This window comes from Oryctolagus cuniculus, chromosome 7, assembly GCF_964237555.1.
Source record: "Oryctolagus cuniculus chromosome 7, mOryCun1.1, whole genome shotgun sequence".
Taxonomy (NCBI): Eukaryota; Metazoa; Chordata; class Mammalia; order Lagomorpha; family Leporidae; genus Oryctolagus; species Oryctolagus cuniculus.
Window position 1 is genome coordinate 87,061,776 of NC_091438.1, and position 25,821 is coordinate 87,087,596.

General features: G+C 33.4%; 1 protein-coding gene across 11 annotated transcripts in view; it reads right to left on the reverse strand.

Annotated features, from left to right (window-relative positions):
- PRKACB (protein kinase cAMP-activated catalytic subunit beta) overlaps nt 1-25,821 on the reverse strand; it is a 223,868-nt gene that overhangs the window by 19,165 nt on the left and 178,882 nt on the right. For all 11 annotated transcript variants that reach the window (XM_070076958.1, XM_070076962.1, XM_070076960.1 and 8 more), the window contains 7 exons: nt 22,142-22,203; nt 20,022-20,150; nt 14,074-14,172; nt 12,992-13,074; nt 9,407-9,533; nt 8,027-8,122; nt 4,564-4,686 (listed from right to left, as the gene is read on the reverse strand). In XM_070076958.1, the coding sequence (XP_069933059.1) occupies nt 4,564-4,686; nt 8,027-8,122; nt 9,407-9,533; nt 12,992-13,074; nt 14,074-14,172; nt 20,022-20,150; nt 22,142-22,203 (719 nt within the window). The remainder of the gene's footprint in view (nt 1-4,563; nt 4,687-8,026; nt 8,123-9,406; nt 9,534-12,991; nt 13,075-14,073; nt 14,173-20,021; nt 20,151-22,141; nt 22,204-25,821) is intronic.

Here is a 25,821-nt window from a genome sequence, read left to right on the forward strand (position 1 = left end):
TGCCCTCAATGATCAGAGCGCCTTACTATATTTAGATTGTTTGTACAGATAATATTGTTTTTGCTGAACATCTGCTTTCACTTTGGCAGCTTGCTGTAGGCTGAAGGTGCACATATGACCAGCTTCCAATGTAGAATTTGGGCAGAGTCTCTAATGAGGTTCACTGATCTATAACATTTCACATGTGTTGTCACATTTTGTTGCTGAAGGAATTAAGTGCATCCCTTGTGACTCTACTGGGACAGAACTCTTGACAGCTTTTCCCTTTTTTCCTCTAGACTTTGTCCCAATTGCCTTTTCCCCTTGCTTTGTTATCCTTACACTGTAATACATCTTAGTTGTGACTACCATTATATGATGAGTCCTGTGAGTCCTTCCTGTGAATCGGCAGTCCTGGAGATGGTTTTGGGGACCCCTGACAAGGAAAGGAATAGCCACTGGGCTGCTAATCAATTGCCCTGCAGATGGATGCTGAATTTTCCTTCCAGGAAAATAAATAGACTCTTTTGTCATTCAGTACAGACTTATATTCATACCCCTATATTTTGTACAGTATCTTCTTTGCAATGTTAGTGCTCATTAAAAGTGGCATAATATTTACCTCATATATAACGAAGCCAATGATTTTTTCAAATTAAGTCAAGGACTCTAAAATTAAGGTTTCTACAACTGTTCTTACTTGATTACCTTACTTGCAAATATCAAGTTTAACACAATATTTACTTTTAAATTTCTGTGGGTAACATAGGCAGAGTTGCTGTGGAAACTAACTAGGTTTTTACGACAGAATATATGGTGCTGAGGCATGAAATTTAAAGACTATATACAGAAACTCAGCATATGTATTGCTAGGATGAGGTACAGTTAATGCAGGAATTGTGAGTCTGTCAACTGTGCCTTTCTAAACCTGAACCTTAATATTACATGAATAATTTGACATTTAAATACCACCTCTTCTGTTTTTGAAAGGCAAAATATGTGTAGGAGAGAATCTAACAAGCTGATTGATCATCTTTCTGTACATTTAAAAATATCTGCCTGAGCTAAAATATAGTAACAGAGAAAATACTTAAAAATCTAATGCTCAAATATATTTAGTAATGTATCTAGTATTTAAGTATTTAGTAAATTATTCACAATATTCACTTAATAACTTTTTTTTTGAGAGAGAGAGAGAGAAAGAGAGAGAGAGAGAGAGAGAGAGGTCTTCCGTCCGATGGTTCACTCCCCAATTGGCCGCAATGGCCAGAGATGTGCCAATCCGAAGCCAGGAGCCAGGAGCTTCCTCTAGGTCTCCCACACGGGTGCAGAGGCCCAAGGACTTGGGTCATCTTTTACTACTTTCCCAGGCCACAACAGAGAGCTGGATCGGAAGTGGAGCAGCTGGCCCATATGGGATGCTGGCGCTTCAGGCCACGGCGTTAACCCACCCAGCCACAATGCCGGTCCCACACTTAATAACTTAACTTTGATAAGTCACTGGCTCCTATAATCTTTCATTTTTAACTGAAGGTGCCAGATTCTCCCCATATTGAATATAAAGTTATTTCCATCTTTGTTCCTTTACTCATCTAAAGCAGAACTCAGGAAAGTGGAATATTGCCATCAACTGATCTCTAGGATCTGTACTATGTGAAATATAAGTCATATCTATCACATCTCAATAAAACTATCTATTTCAACATGCAAATCCAAACTAGGATATGTCTTTACCCACATTGCAAAAAATAGTATTGTCTCTCTGCTTAGTAGCTAAAAGCCAAATTCAAAACTAATGACTTTTTTTCTGTTCACCTCATTAAAAGTACAACTTTGATCTTATATTTGTAGATTCTATATTTGCATTTAAACTTTTAATGGTTTTAATTATATAGCATTTAAGAAAATACTTTCCATACACAATTGCTTTTTCTGATTTTAAAACCATGCATTTTATGCAGTAAGATGTTTATATTGATTGTACTCCATCATATTTCTAAAAAAATGGAAAGGAAATAACTCATTTTGTGGTATGATACATTTTTTAAAAGATTTATTTTATTTATTTGAAAGGCAGAGTGACAGAGAGAGGAGAGAGGAGAGAGGAGAGAGGAGAGAGGAGAGAGGAGAGAGGAGAGAGGAGAGAGGAGAGAGGAGAGAGAGAGAGAGAGAGAGAAAGGGATCTGCTAGTTCACTCCCCAAATGGCTACAACGGCTGGGCCTGGACCAGACCAAAGTCAGGAGCTCCTTCCGGGTCTCCCACATGGATGCAGAGGTCCAAGCACTTGGCCGTTCTCTGACACTTTCCCAAGCCACTAGCAGGGAACTAGATTGGAATCTGAACAGCCCGGACTCGAATCAGTGCCCACATGGGAATTCCAGCATTGCAGGGGGAGGCTTAACTTGCTAAACCACAGTGATGGCCCTGATATGATATAATTTTATGTTGTTATTTTTTCTAGGGAGACTAGAATTTAAACTGTTATGATTTTAGGAAGTATGAAGATTATTGGATACAAAATATTAAAATTTAATATGAAATGAAACTAAGGAGCTGAAAAAATTTTTACCCAATATAGAATGAATGGCAAGCTGCGGCTGATTCATACAGATGAAATTACCTTCATTTTAACTAAAGCAATTTTTCTATGTAAATGTAAATTAGTTATGACACCATCCTTGTCAGAAAAATCTGGTTTCTCTTATGAAGAATTTAAGAACAAATAAAAGCAATATAGTAAAGATTGAAGAACTTTGTAATTACTTCTAATTAAATTATTAGAAGGTATTTCTATAATATCTGCTTATTAGTCTTTGTATTCTTCTGACTTAACCTATTTTAGTCTACTCATCATCCTTTGTATGACTCTTAGCTCTTATTTGCTCTTGAAAGTTAAATAATCACTTCTCAAGTTCTCTAAAAATAAATTACAACTTTGTCTTAATTTTCCCTCAATGTTTTGTTTTGTTCATATCAAAAGTTCTTTTACTATGACTTTTTATATTCTGCTGGGGGAAAGCAACTATAAAGACAACAAGTCTGAAACCTAGACGTTCATAAATATAACAAAGACAGCAGTGATACTTAATTTTTAAAATACATATTATATATGTCCTTCCGTATTGCCTCATCAGTATAAATCTTTCAATACTTCACTTAGTTATTTATCTGTAAGAGCTATTTATTTTGCCTTTGACATAGTTGAGGTATGAATTCTTTCTTAGTTTCCTAATTTGTGAATAATGACATAACATAAAATTCATCCATAAAATGCAGTAAAATATAAGGGAAAATCTTGTGACCCTGGTGACTGCATATATGCAGGAAAATAGGAAGGAAGGAAAATATCCCTTTCCATTTACTCTTTTATTGTATAGATTGGCTCCTTCTGGGTTGTCTGAAAGCCTACTCGTTCTTTGCTACATGGTAGGAAGCCTCAGGCTCATGGATATTGACATTTCTGTGATATAGTGTTTTTAAATAAAAGAATCTCAGGGGGCCAGTGCTGTGGCACAGTGGGTTTTGCCACTACTTGCAGTGCTTGCATCCCATATGGGTGCCAGTTCGATTCCTGGCTGCTATGCCACTTCTGATCCAACTCCCTGCTAATGTGCCTGGCCAGGCAGCAGAAGATGGCCCAAGTGTTTGGACCCCTTCACCCATATGGGAAACCCAGATGAAGCCCATGGCTACGGGCTTCGGCCTGGCCCAGCCTGGTTATTGTGGCCATTTGGGGAATGAAACAGCAGATATAAGATCTCTCTATCTTTCTCTCTCTTTGTAACTCTGCCTTTGAAATAAATAAATAAATCTTAAAAAAAAGTAAATAAATAAATTCTGAAAAATAATAACAAAAATGAAATAAAAAAAGATCTCAGGTTTGAGCTAAGGCAAAAGTGCATGACTGACCTCAAATGAAACACTTTCAGCAGCAAAATTAGAGATTATAAATGCAAAAGAAGGCGGGCTTTGGAATAACTTACAAAATATAAAATACCATGACAGCAAAACTTCTCATATACAAAAATACTATTGTTATTTTTCATATTTGCTAAAAATTAATGGCAATTATAATCAACATGAACAATTCTGTTAAAATCAATTCTATGAATTTCCATTCTAAAAGAAGTCTATCCACTTTACATTTACTTTTAATTTTGTGTGATTGACATAACTCAAACAAGAAAGCTGTCATAAAAAATCAAGGACATATAAAAGCAGTTCCTAAAACTTCTCTTCAAGGAGACATCCACATGCAATAACAATTTTTACTTATTTGAAGGGGTACTGAGAATTACCTCAATGATCCTGTGCTTTCAAAGGGATAAAAATTCTAAAAATTGAAATTGCCTAGTTATTTTGTTAATTTGCTTGTTAAACTGTGCTTTTTCCTTAAGTGACTACAGTGATTTGATACTTATGCTATTATCTTAAATGAAAGCTAGAGACAAGAGTAACAATTATGATGTTTTATTTTCCCCAATTTAAGAGAATATTCTGATAACTTATGATTTTAATCTACAAAGTTTAAGATTAATATAGAGAAATAATTAATATCAGAGGAAGAAAAATATATTACTTACTTTTCCAGAAACGATCTTTTCATAAATCTGAATTGGTTGGTCTGCAAAGAATGGGGGGTAGCCAGCTGCCATTTCATAGATTAGCACTCCTAATGCCCACCAATCCACTGCCTTATTGTAGCCCTAAGATAAACCGACACCAATGTCAATTATTACTTAAGTTACTCAAAAGAAAATGAAATCACAGGTAATTTCAAAATTATCTGGAAGCATGTTAAAAAGCTTTTAAAGCAGTTGCTAAGCAGCTATTCAGAATATAATTTTTCAAATTAACATATTGTTTTCAGGTCAGAACTAAATTAAACAAAGAGAATTTCCAGACAATAGAATTGAGTATTAAGAAAGATTATCAAATCCTCTTCCTAAAATAATTAAGAATATTATAGACAATTTCACTGGTATAATTTAGGTATTGCTCAATCATACAGAGGGAGCTGGATTTAATTACATCTTACAAGTCATAATCTTATGAATCAGATTATACATAACACACCTAGAAAGGTCAAAAGTTTTGAAACAATACAGTAGATATTGAAATTCACAATAAATACTGGAATTGACTTCAAAATATATTCTTGGAGTTAGGAGAGTAAATGTAGTGGGATAATCCCATGCATTTCACAGGATCTCGTGAATGCTAAATGGTTCATATGCAATCCAACTAATGTAAGTATTAAAGTATTCTTTTGTTAACAACTGTTTTGCTTCTCATCTTTAAAATAAATTCAAGAAAAAACCCTAGTACAACATAGGGTTTTTGAGGACTATATCAAATCAAAGGGAATAATATTTATAAGTAGTGCTTTGCAAATCGAATGTACAATTCACAGGTTGTCTGACTTTTAAAATATTAAGTGTACTAAAATTACCATCTTGAATATCTATAAGAAAATAAATAATAGACACATGTAATATGTAATAACATATTAACTTATTTATATAGTTTTAAAAATAAACTATGATTGGTGTTAACTTGCACTAAAGATTATTGGGGAAAAAAACCCAAAAGCCACCTGATCTTGAGAAGAAATAATCTGAGTTCTTCACAGATCTTTTGTTTTACCCTCAATGTACCCTCTAATTACCATCCCCACTCCCTACATTTCACCATTTTGTGAAAATTTTGGCTCTACAAATTATTTAGTTTTCAAATTATTAACTAAAGTTTAATACTACTATATGGAGATTTTCTTTTCTCTTTTTTCCTGATTCTGTATGTTTTTAAAGGGAGGAACTTGTATTAAAAGAATAACACTTTGTTTTGCTAATAGAAATGGGCATCAACTTTGTTTAACTTTCATTTCTATGTTTTAAATTGTGTGCTAATCTTCATAGTAAATATGCAAGAAACAAATTAAATCTGGGTATAGAGAATTAAAACAAATCAATACAAAAAATGCTCCATTTAATAGACAAATGGGCAAAAGACATGAACTAATAACTTACATACACACACAAAGAAATACCAAATGGGTAGTAAGCATTTGAAAAACTAATAATCAAAGACATGAGAAATAAAAAAGTAATATCATTTATTGAGTATTAAATTAGTAAATATTTAAAAAATGAGAATAACCAGTACTAGAAAGGGTGTGGTGAAACAGGTAATTTTATACACTACTGCTAGGAGTGTAAAATGGTACAAATTTTTTGAAAAACAATTTATCAATATGTATCAAGAGCCTTAAAAATATTCATACCCTTTGACCCAGTAATTCCACTTCTGGGAATCTATCCTAAGGAAATAATGTGAAATACAGAAAAAGCTTTATGCACAAAGATGTTTATCACAGTTATTTATAACAGCAAAAAATAAAAAATGAATAAAAAGAACCAAAAAAACCAAAATAGTAACAACAAACAAAAATAAAAAGAAAAGTTGAATATTCAGCAACAGAAGAATGGCTACATACTTTATGGTCCATTTGCAAACAAGCCAACAGAATGTTTGCATGCTTGTTATCATGCAACTGAAAAAAGTCACACACTCAAAACTATCCATTCGCTATGATCCCAACTATGATAACATGCATTGGAAAATATATCAAAATGTTAAAAATAAAAGAGGCTGACTCTGAGGGTGGGATTGCAGGTTTTGGAGTTGTTTCTTCATATTTTTCTGTTTTTTAAAATTTTGTACAATTTATATCTGTTACTTTTACAATATATATACATTTGTAAACCTTGTGGTGCTTATTATATCCCGTGGTCACATTATTTGTTAAAAGTAAGGAGAAGAAATCTGCTAACAGCAATGATATTTCGATTATAAAATACTAAAATATTACATAAGATTTAAATGATGAATGCTAGTAAGAGGAAAGCTATAAAAATTTTATTTTACTCTAACACTTCTACAGGTTAACCAAATTTCAATTATTCAATATATGACCATCCAGGCATGTGCCCAATGGCTTTCCCTCTCCTTGCTCCTATTTGTGTCCAATTCTTGTTAAGGTTCTTCTTTCTACTTTTCTCTATCAAAGGATGGTAGAAGAAAGGGAAAGAGAAGTTAATGCATTTTTTAAAAGATATGTTTATAGCTTTTCTCACCACATTTCATTGTTTAGAAAACTATTACTACTTTCAGTAAGACTAAAACCAACTCAATTGCTTTAAAATTCCTTTTAAAGTTGTAAATTTGAGACAAAAGAATGGACAATGAGCATATATCCTACGTAATTTTGTTTCTTTTTTTTCAAAATTAGTTAATTTATTTGAAAGAGCAAGAGAGTGAGAGACAAAAGATAAAGAGGGAGAGAGAAAGAAAGAGAGGGAGGGAGAGAGAGAGAGAGGATAGGGAGGGAGAGGGTAGGGAGGGTGAGAGGGAGGGAAGGGAAGGGGAGGAGGGAGGGAGGGAGGGAGAGAGAGAAAGAGAGAGAGAGAGAGAGAGAGAGAGAGAGCGAGCGAGCTCCTATCTACTGTTTCATTTTCCAAATGCCTACAATGGCCCCCTCTGGGGCCAAAGCTGGGAGCTAGGAGCTCAACCCAGGTCTCCTACGTGGATAACAGAAACTCAATCATTTGAGCATTTACCACTGCTTCCCAGGTCCACATTAGCAGGAAGCTGGAGTCAGGAGAGGAGCCAGGTATGAACCAGACACTCCAATATGGGATTTAACCACTAGGTCAAGTGCCCACTCCTAGATTTGCCTCTTGAGAGAATCAGCAAGTTTCCCCACTCAAGCATTAATGAGGATAATTAACAAAAGACTGTTTTTTTGCTTCAAAACATGTATCTAAAAGGCCAGATTTATTCACACAGTTTCTCAGCCCAAAGTTAAAATTAGGGGGTTAGTGGTAAACTGTAATTATTTCTTAGTTATCATGCATGGGTAGATAAAAATTTATAATATAGAACAAATAAAAATATAAAATTAGACCAATAAACTAATTTTTACAAAAGTCCACAGTGATGCATGCTTATATGTCTACTTCTTATATATTGACATTATAAATATACCTTGCTCAGGATTATTTCTGGAGCCAAATATTCTGGGGTGCCACATAATGTCCAAGTTCTGCCTTTAACTCTTTTGGCAAACCCAAAGTCTGTGACCTATAAAAGGAAAAAGAGCCTTCTGAGAATTTATTGTATCTAAATTGAAATCTAAAAATTCAGGGTTAAAAATAAAATGATGAAAAAATATAAAAAAATTAAGTTAGTCAGTTTAACAGATTAATTTGTGACAACTTAATGAATGAAGTTTAGGACAAGCCCAATTAGAAACTCTCTCCCCTAATCAAAACAAAGAAAAAACTGAAAACAACAATAACAAAAACTCTTTTCAGTCATTATCTTAAGGTCCCAGATTTAAGAAATTAAAAGTGAAAATAAAATGTTAAAATAAAACAATTTTAATGAAAATGAAACGATAAAAGTGTTCCTTAAGTTCAACATTAATTGCACCACCAGAAGTACAAAAACATCAATGGGAGACCTACTGATAATTGTATAAAAGGGGTGCTCTCACTCTCTAATGCTAGAAATGGAAAAAAAAGCATTGTACTCAGTTCAGTAGTGGTATTTTGGGTTCCTTTGGCAGTTGTATTATCGTGGTAAAGAGAAAGGACTATGGAATCACACCTGCTTGAGTTAAAATTCTGATGCTACCATTTACTGGCTGTGCAACCTTGCTATGCCTTAGTTTTGTTAGCCTTAAAATGAGGATAACAACAGTATTGTCACTTCATAGGGTTATCAGGATTAAAAGACATAATACAATTTGGTTATCCAAAAACTCTTGTGACAAGAAGTGTTTCAGATTTCAGGTTTTTCCTGTTTGGAATATTTACAAATATATAATGAGATAATTTGGAAGATAGCAAACAGTTTAAACATCAGATGAATTTATGTTTCAGATACATCTTATACACATAGTCTGAAGATAATTCATACAATATTTTAGTGTTCCTGTGTTTGGACTGCCTCTGTCACAGAGGTCACGTGCAGAATTTTCTACTTGTGATGTCATGTCAGTGCTCAAAAAGTTTTAGATTTGGGAGTATTCTGATTTCAGATTTTCAGATCAGGGATTCTCAACCTGTACATGGCCTGACTCTAATGAATGTTCACAAATTTAGCTATTATTTCTTTATTGAAGAGCCTGTGCTCAGCTCACAAATATAGATTATGGCTAATATTAAACAGGTTCCATCCTAGAGGGAATTTTTGATTCTCTATAAAAGTGGAAGAAATATGGGCTCAACTGAAAGATATTAGGAAGAAGTAACTGTCTCTTTCAAAAAAGAAAAATCCAATATTGATATCTTATGTTAAGTTTATAACTGTCTTGCCTAATATTTTTGCAAATATGTCATAAATAACATTTTCAAGTCATACCTGGATATAACCTTGATGGTCAATTAAGAGATTTTCTGGTTTTAGATCTCTGTAGATGAGGTCTAGTGAATGGAGGTACTCGAATGTTAGCACTATCTGAGCTGCATAGAACCGTGCATGGGGTTCACTGAAAAGAAATAAAACAGTAATTTTCTGTAAAATAGTTAACAAATATATAAGTAGATCAACCATGAAAATTAACATATGGAGAGGTATTTCAGGAGCTAAAAGTACTTTTTCTTCTAAAGAATATTTTTAGTTTCTAAATATTTAATATTTAATATTCTAAACTGTCTTCAATTAATATTTTATGTAAGGGATAGCATATGCTGAAAACAAACCTTAAACTAGCCATCTAATTGTAAGCTATTATTGCCTGTATTTTAATATATTGATGTCTTTATAATTATGTCTGACCTAGAGAATGACTGAAAAGCTAATGTGCCAACTGGATTTTCTATCAGTCACTGCTAAAGTTAATAGGCTCTGCTAAGGTTTGAACAGAATTTGGGTTCCCCAATTCATGGCAGGCCTTGTAAATCCCAAAGTTTTATGTTAACAATTAATGGATTAATGATGGTTGTTGATGGATTAAAGGTGGAGATGATACAGTTATGGTGTCTAGAATAGCAGCCTAATGAGAGGTCTTTAGGTCATTGAGGGTGTGTCTTGCAAAAGTAATTCCCCCAAAGGTAATTCTTGGTTACTTAAGCCAATTTCAGCCTAGCTTACTGTTTCCTAGCTCATGATGAGGTTCTCCATCTGCACACATTCCACCATCCATTGCCCTCATCAGACACCAGACTAATATGACCACCTAATCTTGGATGTGAACTTATGAAATTGTAAGCTGAAATAAACTTTCCTTTCTAAGTAGTTCCTCTCAAGTATTTGTTAAAAGTAATGAAAAATTGACTAGTATAGGCTCTACCTTTCTCACAGATTTCAAGTGCTTAAAGAATTTAACTATAGAGAAGCTTTATAACTGCACTGATTTGCAGATTAATTTCATTTTGTTTACTTATCTATTATCTCCTGTTATAAAAATTACATCTACTCAATATAGAAAAAAATAATATATTGGTGAAGAGTAAAGAACACCCACAGTCTCATACAGAAACCAGAGATACAATTTTGGCCTGTGACTTTCCAACTCTTCTACTATGCATGTCTACAGAGACAAAATGTGGGTATAATCTGTGAGTTTGCATAAACATGTACTGTTCTTGCATGCATATATTAAATCAACGTATCAGTACAATTCAGTGTCACAATCTAGTACTACAAATGGATACACCAATTTTATAATTTGGGTTTCTAATTCATTTTCTGGTATTCATTCAATTTTGCTAATCTGCCAGATAAATTGCAATGATTTTCAGATTTGTGTCTTCAGTGAATGACTGTAACAACAAATTGAATTTCCTTCAAGATACAGTCATGCATTTGATCTTGTAGTACCAGAAATAAATTTTTTTAAAAAAGATTATATAAGTATACATTGCTCCCATTATTTACCATCACTTTCCCAGGTCCTAGTCAAGTTTACATCAGTAAATACTTGTTGAATGAATGAATAGATAAAGTAAAATACTTTGAGGGGCAATATTTTATAATATTCTTCCAGTTTCATCCCATCTCAATACTTTAGCAATCTACCTTTGCATGTCAAATGTCAAGGAATGATGGGAACATTGTAAACAGAGATTGGGAAAATCATCCCAGTCATTGAAACATTAAACTTGAAAACACTTCATGTGAGAAACTTCATTTTTTTTCATGTACCTGTAAATATAAACATCTTATAATATTTATTTTTACATACTAATGTTTGGAAGAATACAGACATTACACAGATCTATCATCAAATTGCTGAACAGTGAAAGCAAAACATTCCAAATGCAACTTATTACTGGGCATTTCCAATTCATACTTAAGGAAATGCAGGAAGACAATAGTAACATTTAATGCTATAGCACCTTTAAGTCGATACATTCTAGTTAAGTAAGAGATAATCACAACGACTCTGTTGATTTTGATGAAAGATATGCTAAGCAATAACTCATATTCTTGCTGCCTCAATGTTTCTTTTTTTTTCTCCAGATTGTATTTTTTAATGTTTTTCCCATTCAAAGTATACAGTCAATAGTTTTTAGTATATTGAGGATTGTGCAACCATCATCACATTTGAGAATATCCTCAACAACTCAAAAAGGAATCCTCCTATCCTTTAGCTATTACTACTCCCTAACCTTTCTATCATCCCTAGTCTTAACACCCCAATCTATTTTCTCCACATATACAAGTGTAAGTTTTCTTTAAAAAAAAAAAAACAAAAAAAAACCAACCTTAGAGTACTGCAAGGGAAGACTTTCAAAGTTTTCCTAACATATTCTCTATTTTGTATTTCCTTCTTTTCTAACCCCATGGTTTGGAGACACAGACATTAAGCCCAGTTCTCTGCATTCCCTTTGGTCTGGTACCTATCCCAGAATGCACCATTCTCTTCAAAAGTAAGGCAGATTAATGTCTACTTTTCTAAAGCTTCATCTCATATCAAAGGACACCACTGTAAAAGGCAAAATACTTCATCTCTACTATGATCATGGAATGTCTTTGACAAGTTGGAGTAGGCTTTCCTTCATTTTTTAAAAATTATTTATATATATATATATATATTTTTTTTTTTTTACCAGAATAAAAGGAAAGGTTTTATTGTCGGGGGAGGGAGGACCCAACAGGCTGCTTCTCCATTCACAAGAGAACAACCAATTATTTATATATTTTAAAACCTCAATGTAACAACCTCAAGAATTATATTTGTGAAAACACTTTTATCATCACAATACCTTGATATCATTTTTATCATTTTTGTATATATGCCTTTCTCCTCTTCATCCTTTCAAATCTGTCTCAGAGTTGCATCATTAATATTTGTTCAGTAAATACTGCTATTTTAAAATTCAATTAACCTTTACATTTTTTGGCAATTTTTAAATAATGGACCTTTACAATGCTTACTAATGGTAGAATATTTAAATTGATTTCATAGTGCTTTTACTTGACTCTTTTTTTTTTTAAAAAGATTTATTTTATTTATTTGAAAGACAGAGTTACAGAGAAAAGTAGAAACAGAAAGAGCGGTCTTCCATCTGCTGGTTCACTCCCCAGATGGCTGCAATGGCCGGAGCTGAGCCAGGAGCCAGGAGCTACAAGCTTCTTCTGGGTCTCCCACGTGGGTGCAGGGACCCAAAGACTTGGGCCATCTTCCACTGCTTTACTAGGCCATAGCAGAGAGCTGGATCAGAAGAGGTGCAGCCGGGACTAGAGCCGGCAATGCCTGTGTGGGATCCCAGTGCTTCAGGCCGGGGTTTTAATCTGCTGCGCCACAGCACCGGCCCCTTACTTGACTCTTAAAACCCATATATGGTGTGGCTTCCTGTTAATGTTTCCACTTAATGCTTCATATAGCTAAAATATTGGTTAATTAAATGAAATAAAATTTTGACATTGGTCTTAAAAAAACTTCTGGTTTAAAACAAATACAGCATATGAAGATTTGAACAGGGGAAAAGCATTAGTTACCTGAACCTTCCAATTCTTCTTAGATGTGAAAACATTTCACCCCCAGGAACATATTCCATAACCATGTATAAATTAGAATTATCCTATGGACAAATAAGAAGGAAATAAATCAAAATTTATAAATACTAAAAAGGTACAAAAGTTTTTTTAATCACACCATGTTGAATTAGGAAAAAAAATCTTAAATCCAACTGACAGACTAAATAACATTGAGATATAAAGAACAGATGGAAAATGCTCCAGCTTTTTTATAGTGGGAACTCATTTTCTTTTCACTCCTTGTTATTTTGTCCCAAATTAGTCTGGGACTTTTGCTGGTCCTGCTCTTTTAGGGGAGATTTAAATATTGAACAATTAAACCTTGAGGCAATGACTTAAAGCTTCTGCATATGCAGAGAATAACTAAGTTAAAAAACAATTTTTAAAAGTTAATAATATCTAGATTTTATTAAAGAGACATTAATAATTTTAGTATATTAAAACGTAGGTGCTCATGTGATTTAAAGAATAAAGTGGGGTAGGAGGTTAAAATATTATATATGATTCAATAGTGCAGACAGATGTGAAGTATCATTCCAAAAGCTAAAAAGCTGCCAATTTAAAGAATATCTAGTGCAACTTTGCCAGACATTTGAACTGTATAGCAAAGCTGTTCTGCCTTGTATAAGTGAAAAGACCAGAAAATACAAATTATGAAATAAAAAGATGGTGAGATCCTGGCAGAAAAGATTTAAAAGAAGTAAAGATATGTTAAAGACATTCAGTTGCATGAGTGTAAGAATTTGCTTAATAAAGCATCATTATGGTTATTGATCACTTGAAATATTTGATTTTGTAATACTATCTCATGAATAATTATACATGTCACCTTGAACAATTAATTTCCCTAGACAGAATTAAAATCTTTTCAATTATTATTAAAGTTTATAAGCACAAAAAGATTTAAACACATAAAATCTAGAAACATTTAACTTTTACTTATACTCTCTAGGTTTACTACCTGGTTAGCTCTTACTAAGCTTTACATTTTAAAAAATAATATCAGTTGTAAAATATCTTATTTAGATGTTGTAAAAACTTACCTTAAAAGAATATTCCAGTCGAACAAGAAAAGGAAAATTCACTGCCTGTAATATTCTTTTCTCATTCAGGGTATGTTCTATTTGCTTCAGTTTAACAACCTGTGAGAGATAAATATATTTTAAACAAAATTATAGTTACTATCATTTTAAAAGAAATGTTTTCCATACAATAATGAATGTTGATAAGCAAAACTGATAAACTTGTACCATCCAGGCTTATTTGATTAAAAAACCCAAACCAAAAAAATCTAACAGAGATAAACCCTGGTCTCAAGAAGGTCAACTATGATTTAAGTGAAGAAGCAGAAGTCAGGGCAGGCGCTGTGGCATAGCCAGTTAAGCCACTCCTGCAGTGCTGACATCTAAAACAGGTACCAGTTTAAGTCCCGGCTACTTCACTTCTGATCTAGTTCCCTGCTAATGCGCCTGGGGAAGTAGCAGAAGATGGTCCAAGTGCTTGGGCCCTTGCATCCACGTGGGAGACCTGGAAGAAGTTACTGGCTCCTGGCTTGGGCCTGGCTCAGCCCTGGCGTTGCGTTCATTTGGGGAATGAATCAGAAGATGGAAGATCTCTCTACCTCTGCCTCTCTGTAACTCTCCGTTTCAAATAAATAAAAATGAATCATTTTTTTAAAAAAGAACTAGATCCATAAAAATTACTTTAAAATTAATGTGAAAATTTTAGCTCCTAAAGACTTACAGGCCATGGAAGAAGCTGGCTCAAGACATCATGTTGAGTGAAATAAGCAGGACACAGAAAGATTCTGCATGTTTGGTCTTATTTGTGGGAAATAATATTTTTAAAAAAATCGAAAAACAAAACAAAAAAGAAAGAAATGCCTGTGTATATCAGGTAACTATTGATTTTAAATAACTCAAAAGATTACTAAGGAAATTAAGGATTAGGAAAAAGTCAATAATTAAAAACTACATGAATAAATAGTGGTATAGATTCTAAATATTCAATTACACAGTCACAAAAGAAGATATGACACACTGGAAAACAAGTATTTCATCTTTCTAACAGGTCATCCAGGATTAATCAAGTCTCCTCTGCATTGTCTATTCAATAGAAGGAGAAATCAATTTACTTTGACTTTATGAAGACTGTGATTACATCCAATCTGGGATTCTGTTTGGAACATAAGAAAAGGTGACCTTAGGGAGGTAAAAATAATGCTTTGTATATGTATAAGTCATTAGAAAGCAGCATTGTGTTTTGCTAGATGCTTTTTTAAAATAAAGATTTATTTTATTTATTTGAAAGGCAGAGTGACACAGAGGGATAAACAAAGAGAAAGATCTTCCATTTTCTTGCATTTTTTATTTTATTAATTTTTTGTTTTTGATAACATATTTTCATTTTACAGTATAGTCAAAGGCTTTATGCTCCACTAAATAAAGAGTTCAACAAACTAAAAGCAAGGGCCATAAACAACAACCAAATAAACAGATGTCACCTTCACCAATACACAGTAAATTTCAAGACGGTCACAGATCATCAAAACTCTGGTAGTATATGACTCCCACTAATTTGCCTGATAAATATCCAAAACAAAGTTTGACAGAACACTATATTTGCAGCAAAAATTATATCCATAGGCATTTCTCTCTCTTTTTTTTTTATTTAAAAAAAAAACAAATTAGCTCCCACAAATAAGACCAAACATGCAGAATCTGTCTTTCTGTGACCAGCTTTTTTTTTTTTTTTTTGTCTTACAGGCAGTTAGACAGTGAGTGAGTCAGAGAGAAAGGTCTTTCTTCTGGTGAGAAATTTTATGTTTTTAATAGATAGCACTTACTATTCCAACCAGGAGTATAACAGCCAACTAAGACTGAATGTACCGTAGGCCTGGTAGGAAGAGAGTTTATTGGTAAAGGAGAAAGATCATGCATCTTTTTTTTTTTTTGGACAGGCAGAGTTAGACAGTGAGAGAGAGAGAGAGAGAGACAGAGAGAAAGATCTTCCTTCCGTTGGTTCACCCCCTAAATGGCCGCTACGGCCGGCCCACTGAGCTGATCCGAAACCAGGAGCCAGGTGCTTCCTCCCGGTCTCCCATGCAGGTGCGGGGCCCAAGCACTTGGGCCATCCTCCACTGCCTTCCCGGGCCACAGCAGAGAGCTGGACTGGAAGAGGAGCAACTGGGACAGAATCCGCCGCCCCAACTGGGACTAGAACCTGGGGTGCCAGTGCCACAGGTGGAGGATTAGCCTAGTGAGCTGTGGCGCTGGCCTGTTACCAACTTATTTTAATCAACATGATGTCCTCTAGTTGCAATCATTTGTATGCAAATGATAGAATTTCCTTCTTTTTTTATAGTTGAATAATATCCCATTACATAAATGTGTGTGTATGCATATGTATATGTTTGTATATGTGTGTGTGTATATATATATATATTTCACATTTTCTTTACCCATTCATCTGATGATGGACACCTTGTCTGATTCCATACTTTGGTTACTGCGAACAGTGCTGCTGTGAACATGATGGTACAAGTGTCTTTTTGATAAAATGTGTGCATGTCTTCTGGGTAAACACCCACTGGTGGGACTGCTGGATCACATGGAAAATCTATTTCTATTTTTAAAGAAATCTCCATACTGTTTTCCACAGTGGTTGCACTAATCCACATTTCTATCATGTCCTCACTAGCATTTGCTACTCCAGCTCTTTTGGATAACAGCTATTCTGACAGGGGTGAGGTGATTTCTCATTGTATTTTGATTTGCGTTTCTATGACACCTGGTGATGGTGAGCATTTTTTCATATATTTGTTGGCTATTTGTATTTCTTCTTTTGAGAACTGTCTTTGAGGATCTTTGCCCATTTGTTAACTGGATTGGTTGTATTATCAATATAATCACAGAAGAAGTTGAATATGGGTAAGAAAGTTATATATTCATTATATACATAAAATTAGGAGTAGACAATATTAAGCAAAGAATAATTGACTAGGGGTTAGAAGACCTGTGGTTTTTAAAATTTTTTAAAAAGATTTATTTATTTGAAAGTCAGAGTTATGAGAGACAGAGAGAGTGAAAGAGAGAGAGAGAGAGATATCTTTCATCTACTGGTTCGCTCCCCAAAGGTCCACAATGATGGGGGCTAGGCCAGGCAGAAGCCAGGAGCCAGGAACTTCCTCTGGGTCTTTCACATGGGTCCAGGGACCCAAGTACTTTGGGCCATCCTCTGCTGTTTTTCGCAGGTGCATTAGTAGGGGAGGTGGATCAGAAGGGAGAGAGAGGGGAAGGGTGAAGAGAGAGAACAAGAGGGAGAGGGGGAGGGAAGGGAAAATGAGGGAGGGGAGGGAGGGGGAGAGAGAGAGGAGGGAGAGAAAGGGAAAGAGAGAGGAGGGAGAGGGAAAAGGGAAGGGAGGGGGAGAGAGAAGGGGGGAAGGAGATGAGGGAAAGGGGGAAGGGAAGGGAGAGGTGAGGGAGAATGAGAAGGAGAGGGGGAGGGAGATTAGGGAGAGGGGAAAGGGAAGAGGAGGGAGGGGGAGAGAAAGGGAGAGGGGAAGGGAAATGGGGAGGAAGGGGAGGAAGAGGTAGAAGAAACAAGAATTAGCTTCATTCTGGTTCACTTCTCAAGTACCAACAATGGCCAGGACAGGGCCAAGCCAAAGCAAAGGGCTAGGAACTCAGTCCAGGTCTCCCACCTGAGTGGCAGGAACCTATGTACTTGAGACATCACCTGCTGCCTCCCATGGCCTGCATTGACAGGAAGCTGAAATTGGAAGCAGGAGCTGGTCATAGACTCAGGCACTATGAATTGGAAACGGACTTCTTAACTACCAGGCCAAATGCCCACCCCATTATTACTTATTTTAGCAAATTAAAGTAAGTAAACTCGGAGACATTTCAAAAGATAAAGATTTTTTTGTCCTAGTTATGCGTTTTGCAAGAATAAAAATAATATTAAATAGCAGCTATTCTTCTGAGAAATATTTAATTACTATGATTTTTTCAAGATGTAACCAACTCAATAACTGACTTAACAAGTCATAACCTTACTAAAAAAAATAGAGTTAAAGACTTCTTCCATAATACTTTGAATCACTAAAATGGTACTTTTTTTATCTTTTGAATATTTTCTGAATAAAGGCACATTCTATTAATTCCTTAAGGAAGGAAAAATGAAACATTATGGGTTATACATACAATAATATTTTATTGGCAGATTTAATATAAAAGATGTCTGAAGCATTTTGTTGTTGTTGTGCTACCAACACAAGTAAACAAGTCATCTGCCCTCTAAGAGACACCATAAGCAATATAGAAATGGGAGCAAGAGCTAAGTGCTCTTTGCTCAGACTGTACGAATTAGAAGTGTATAGCTCCAGAAATATCCAAGGCTATTAGATGAGAGGGTACAGAATAAGCAACAGAGAAGAGGAGCTACTGCAGAGCCTTGGGATTATCAAGCTTTAAATAATAGAAGAAAAAGCAGGACAAAACAGAAATACAGACTTAAAAAAAGAAGAAGAGCCCACGGGGCAGGAGCATAATCAGTAGAGTATGAGATTTCAGGAGTCAAGGGACAAGACAGTTTCAAAGGCATGGTGAGAACAGCCATTTGCTTAAAAAAATGTCAAATAAGATGAGCAGAGTCCACTGGACTCAGAGTTGAGGTCACGGAATTGGTGACACTTGGTAGTGCCATTTCAGTAGAGTATCAAAAGAGAGGGGATAACTACAGAGGAAAACAAGTTGTTGTGGACTATATAATTAACAGGATGGAAGTAAGTGGCTAGAGTAACTGAACTATTTTTTGAAGAATCATGGTTAGAAAAAAATATGAGAATGAGATGAAGATACATAACTAAATATATGTATTGGTATATTTAATTTTAGAGACTTACTCCTGAGCCATAACCCCTTTTCATGTTAAAGATGAAAGTTTAGTTAGATTGGAGATTGAACTGAAGTCTCAGATCAGTCTAATGCTAGGCTGTACAATATGGTAAGGATTAGCCACATGTGGTTATTTAACAGATGAGTTATGACTAGTTCAAATTCAGGTGTATTCCAAGTATAAAATACACTTCAGATTTTGAAGCCATAGTATGAAAATGCAAGATATTTCAATACTTCTTATTTTAATTACATATTGAAATCAAAATTATTTGAATGTTTTGGGCTATTAAACATGTTATGAGAACTGATTTCAACTATTTTTACAATTTAAAGTATGGCTGCCAGAAAATTTTAAATTGTGTATGTGGCTCACATTATATTTCTGTTGGATAGCATGAGTCTAGCCACTATCTGTAACCCTGACTTCTAGTTCAGTTCTGTTTCCTCCACATTTTTCTATCTATATCCCAATAGGCTGAAAAGTTATTCCTGGGAACATATCTTTAAAATAATATATCAAGATTTATTATTTTTCTTTTTCTTTCCTTTAATTATGATTACTAGTGAAGTAGAAGTTTAATATTTAAAGCATGAATACTTCAGATATCCTGAGTCATTAGGTTAAGCAACATGGGGTAAATACTTAAAAATTATTTTTGTTATATGTAGGTTTAAAATTTTTCTTTGCTTTAATTGGCATTTTAAGTTTATTGAACCCAATCATGTTAAATAAGAGTTTTCTACAATAAAACTGCTAAATTTCTGATACCTTAATCTAAGATTTAAAAATTGATTCCTACATTTTCCCAAAAGGCAGAAAGTATTGGACATGCTTGATCTATACATGCTGAATTCAATATTTTGTGCATAAGCATACACGTGCATATTATGTATAATTATTGAAATAATAATGTATCTTATATACTAAAGTCCTTATGCATCATATAATCACAATAAATAAGAATAAAAATTGAATATAACAATAACATCATTTGATTATATCAATACAGGTATTATGCTGCATCTGTTTAATAGTCTAGCTAATAAAACTGAAGTTTATCCTGCAGGTAGATACTGAGGAATACACTAACCTTCTGCTTATCTAAGATCTTCATAGCATAATACTGTTCAGTGGCTTTATGTTTCACCAGCATGACTCTTCCAAATGAACCCGTTCCAAGGGTCTTTTTCCTTTCAAAATCCTCAAGTCCGGCATTATTCTGTGTATACATGAAAAAAAAGACCCATAAGGCTTTAGAAAAAGATTATGGTAATTACAATTACTTTGGCAATATATAATCAGAATGTATAATTTAATTTATAAATATCCATTTAAAACAATAAAAATACTGTTGATATTCTAAGTCATTGGTCCTGTTTCCCCTTTTGAATAAGAAAGGATCTAATATCTGAAAATATAACTACATTGCCAAATACAGCATAATAGTAATGGGAGGGGCCGGTGCCACGGCTCACTAGGCTAATCCTCCGCCTTGTGGCGCCAGCACACCGGGTTCTAGTCCAGGTTGGGGCACCGGATTCTGTCCCGGTTGCCCCTCTTCCAGACCAGCTCTCTGCTGTGGCCAGGGAGTGCAGTAGAGGATGGTCCAAGTCCTTGGGCCCTGCACCCCATGGGAGACCAGGATAAGCACCTGGCTCCTGCCATCGGATCAGCGCAGTGCGCCGGCCACAGCGCGCCGGCCGCAGTGGCCATTGGAAGGTGAACCAACAGCAAAGGAAGACCTTTCTCTTTCTCTTTGTCTCTCTCTCTCTCTCTCACTGTCCACTCTGCCTGTCAAAAAAAGAAAAAAGAAAAAAGAAAAAAAGAAAAGGAAAACATAAAAAAAATAGTAATGGGAGGAAATAACAACCGCAGCTGAAATATTGAGGCTCATTACCAAATATGAATTCCTAGTACTGGTCTCTAATAAATTGGTTACACATTTTAATAATAAGAATCATGTTAGTCATACAGTCTAGGGATACTTGTAAACAATTTGATGAATAGACAAGCGAGGGATCAGCCCTTTCACATAAGATAAGCTCTGCTTACTTCATTTTTATTTTTATACATGCTTACAAAACTAGGTAACAGCAGTAAGAGAGATCCTAGAGGCTTTCTCTGTCTGATGTTATAATAACGCAGTATTACCTAAAACAGTAACAATAAGGAAAGAAGAGTTCTTCACTCCACAAAGAACCAAAAGCCAGACTCCCAGAACAATAATCAGACTCTCTTTCTTCTTCAATAGATGTTTTGTTAGAAGCAAACATCTTTGTTTGGCTTTGACTAAGCATAGAAGCAAAGAATCAGAAGCATCAATCTATTGAATTTGTTGCTGCCACAACAAAACGAAAATTACTAGGAACAAATAATGTGCTAAGTAGCAACAAATAGTAATTGCTGACCCATTTATTTAATAGGTTGTCATTACAAAGATCTCCATGAAAATCTCAGAAAAAATATTTTCAAGGCCTAGTCTTCATAATACTTAGTTTGAGAAAAATGTCTACAATATGATTCTTTTTAAAAATTAGGAATATAGTTATTAGAGTTCGCAGTTGTTGGATTTAATCTCTTGCAATTCAAACCTATCTTTCAAGATACAACATATTTTAATTTCATAATAATAGGATTCTTTACCAGTGTAGAAAGAGTATATAATTCTAATTAAATTTATTTTATAGATTAGTTTCTTCGTTTTAACAACTAGATGATTGAAATGTTTAATATAGTTTAACCAAATAATGGAAATAAATTTTATTAATAAACAGAACATGTCTTTATGCTAGTCCTTGATTTTCTTTCAATAATAAATATACCAACTGCCTCATATCCTGTAATATTTCAAGTTATATAATATCAAACATTTTGTAATCATATTGTCAAACTTTTGTATATGCTGTCAAAGACATAATTCTATAGTAACATAATAGAAAATTACAAGGGTTCATAGGAACCTGAAATTAGTATCAAAATTTATAATTAGCTATTATTGCAGAAATTAGTTCCTTCTCTAAGCTTATATAAAATGAATGTTTAATAAATCAAAACATGGCATTATGGCAAATTCCCATCTTAAGCTTGTATTTACTAATGTACTTGCAAATTGAAATTTCTTAAGTAGTAAATCATTAGGCAAGAATCATGATTTTACTTAGCACAAAGTTTTTAAATAAAGAATATAAGAATATTTTAAATATTCCTTACCGGAGGAGGATTCTCCCATTTTTTCAAAAAGTCTTCTTTGGCTTTGGCTAGAAATTCTTTCACTGAAATTATATATAAAAACAGATTTTGTCTTGTAAGAATACTACATATAAAATTTTCTCCTTAAGAAAAAGCAGACTATGTCAACTATTGCAACAAAACGTATATTCACCAACATGACACACTAGAGAGCTATTAAGTGTCTCTGAACAAGAAAGAAAACACTTTCTCAAATTTCTGTGATGCTCTAATCTTGTTCTATATGAAGATGGCTCTGATAATTTCAAATCTAATAACAAAAATACTGTTCCTGAAAACATACCTGAAAGTAATATTAAAACAGTTAGAAATTAACCCAGAACAAAATAGTGATTGTGGATCAATAAGTCTGCAGTGATAGTAACAGAGCCTTTAAACAAGACATAAAGCATCTGGAGGCCATGAACTTATTCATTTGTGGAGTCCAAAAATAACTGATTTTGATAGAAAGCTGTTTTCAGGTACAAGAATTTATGTTATTAATTTTTTGTTCTTTCTACTAAGGATAGAGAAAAGATAAAACCACCGACTAACAAACACACAAAGGATATCCACACCACCTTAAAAACAAAGCAGAACAAAACACCACAAAAACCTCAGTTTAAAAATCTCATTCTAAATCTGAAACAAATGTAAATGTTTTATTTAAAATTTATACTAAAGTAATTCAAAACCAGATATTTTTATATTGAACAGTAATAGTCATTATTTTATAGAGATGTGATATGAAATTTTAAATTTATTAATGATGAATCATTTAAAAGTATTATTTTTCATTGTTTTCCCCCAAATTTATTAACAATGGGTTCTGTTTACAAAACAACTTCAGCTGTTTAAAAACAAATAATAGAAAGAAAACTTTAAAGAGAAAAAATGGCATTAACAAAAAGCACTCATGTTTGTAGGTATAAGAGTAGAACTTAACTGTACTAGTTATTATCTTGGTTTCCTTTTGTTCAAAAAGTAGTATTACCATGAGGCATTTAAATATATACATTATTAGTTCCTCCTTGATCCCCAATGCAATCTTTGGCAAAAGATTTTTATTAACCAAAAGGCTGCTGACATTCTAAATGTTTTGAGATTGCCAATCATGTTGACTGTATCAAAAGCAGACATTAATTTTTAAGTAACAGTAAAGAATGTATTTCTGGAGATATTACTATTTTCTATAAAGTGTCATAAGTATTTTGCTCTAAAATATTCTCAAATACCTATTTTAGAAAATTTGAGAAAAATTATTTTAAAAATTACAATATTCCCATTAGGAAAATATCATACACCAAAATAATTAATTAAATAGTTGCACCTAATTAACCAAATGTGATCTAATTCCTCATCTCCCATTGTGGATAGAGGGCCAGGGTGCACTGTTGAGTGAAAAGTTCTTACATTTTCTTGGGGTTTAGGATCGTTCAAGTCATTTTATTTCTAAAACTATGTATTAGTTACAACTGAAGAATAGTGATTTTATAAGGTTTATTTTTGCATGAAACAGCCATGTCTACATATGGCTTTAACTTAGAAATCATGGCTATAAAATAAATTAAAACACAATCTATTACAAAATACAACTTGGCTTTTAAGAAACAATTTGTGATTCTCTGAATATACCTCTTATCATTAAAAATATATTGTAAAACTATTTTAAACCTGCACATCAAGTTCCAGTATAAACTTGAGATGTCTGCATGAACATAGAAATTTGGAAACAAGGAAGAGAACAAGAGAAAGAAAAAAAACTAATATTCTGTTTCAACTTTTCCTATCACTTTATGATGTGTATCTGGAATTAAGAAAAAATGTAGAAGGTAAACAATAGATATCATGAAGATATTATGAAAAAATTAGAAATGCATATTAGTCAAATATTCACTCTTGTGAATTGTTTCAACATAAAAAAGAATTCCCCTGTAAAGATTACTGTTAACTTTTTATTTTGTCTTTAAATACTCCTATGAAGCAATCTGTGTTCTTGAAACATTTTTGTCATATAAATATATACACATACATGAAATCTCTAGTTTATATGTACACTATTTAGATGCAAAGATGACCACAGTTAACTTTCTCTGAAAATATAATAACCATAATATACATCTTATAAATAACAGAACATAAATACCAAAATTAAACTATCTCACACTACATTGTATTATGAATAATCCTAAAACAACAAGCAATCCAGAAATACACATATTTACTTTCAATTTTATTATTTTTAGACAGTGGTAAGCTTAACTCTAAATACATGATTTTCTGCTTCTTTTAAAAACTTCTATCACAGACACAAGGTTTTTGTAGTAAATTGATAAGGGGTGAGAGAGACAGCCAGATTCAAACACTGTACCACATTCAAATCAGAATTTCCAGTAAAGCACATACTCTAAGGTTCTCAATTTTTTAGTTTTCTTGAGTTCTAATACATAAGCCATATGTATGTTTAACCGTTTAAACTATTGTGGTACCCTAAAATAGTCACAGGCTTTGGAACTTGGCCCATAGTTAAAATATTGGCTCTAATACTTAGCTGTGTGATCACAGGCATCTACCCATAAAGCATCTAACAGTGATTAGTAACTTTCCCTAGGGAAAAAAAAAAAACTCTCAAAGAATATAATGTAAATATATTTTGTTCTGTATTGGTTAATAAGGGAGCAAACTAGGTACTAGGGGAAGCAGGACACAACAAAAATTTTTATCCCAGTAGTATTCATTTTCAATTATATTCTCTTTCCAAATATGCTTATTTTCTCTATAGTTTGTATTTTTTAGAGAGTATATCAGATTGCATTCTAAAGAAGATGTACAAAAAGAAATCTATATGTCCATAACCCAGAATTTGTTTGCAGGAACATTCAACCATGTTCATGAGATGAAGAAAGAAGAAACAAAAGGCAATTTGTGTGCATTTCTATGGGTACATAAAGGCACAATTCTTATTCCCTCCCTGAAATACTTCTGCATTTACTTATATATGTCATAATTTAAAGTTCAGGTTACAAAGTTCGCTTTAAGCATTTTGAAAATTTAATAAAAATTCATATATGGCATAACTTTATCTCATGTAATTCAGATAATTCTACAATGAAGAACACTTTACAAATAACATTTTGCAAATGTATTAGGCATTTTGGGGTGCTCTTTTAGATAAACTAGAGTTCTGCTTAAATAAGAAAACTTGCTGTGAGTTATAATATATCACTATCCAATTCTTAAAAAGGATTATCATTCACATTTTATAAGAAGAGTTCATAAATCTATTACTGTATAGATTATGACTATTCTATATGTTTAGTTTTCTAGACTCTCTGCAATACATTTCATTTCCTTTTTTATATCTTTTTGACAATAAAAGCACAACTTTCACTTTTATTGAATGTAAGAAAAATAGAAAGGAAAAACAGAACACAGGAAATAGAGTAAACATTTTCTAAAGTAAATATTAAAATACTAGCTGTTTCATTCAAAATTAATAACTATATATATATTTTCTCAAAAACCACTCATTAACCTGAGTAATGTAACATAAGTGGTGTGTATTACAATTTGTCTTCTGCTACCCTGTACAACTTCCACTGCTTCATAGTGATATTTATTGTTTCTAAAATATCATAGAAGAAACTATAATACCTGTATGA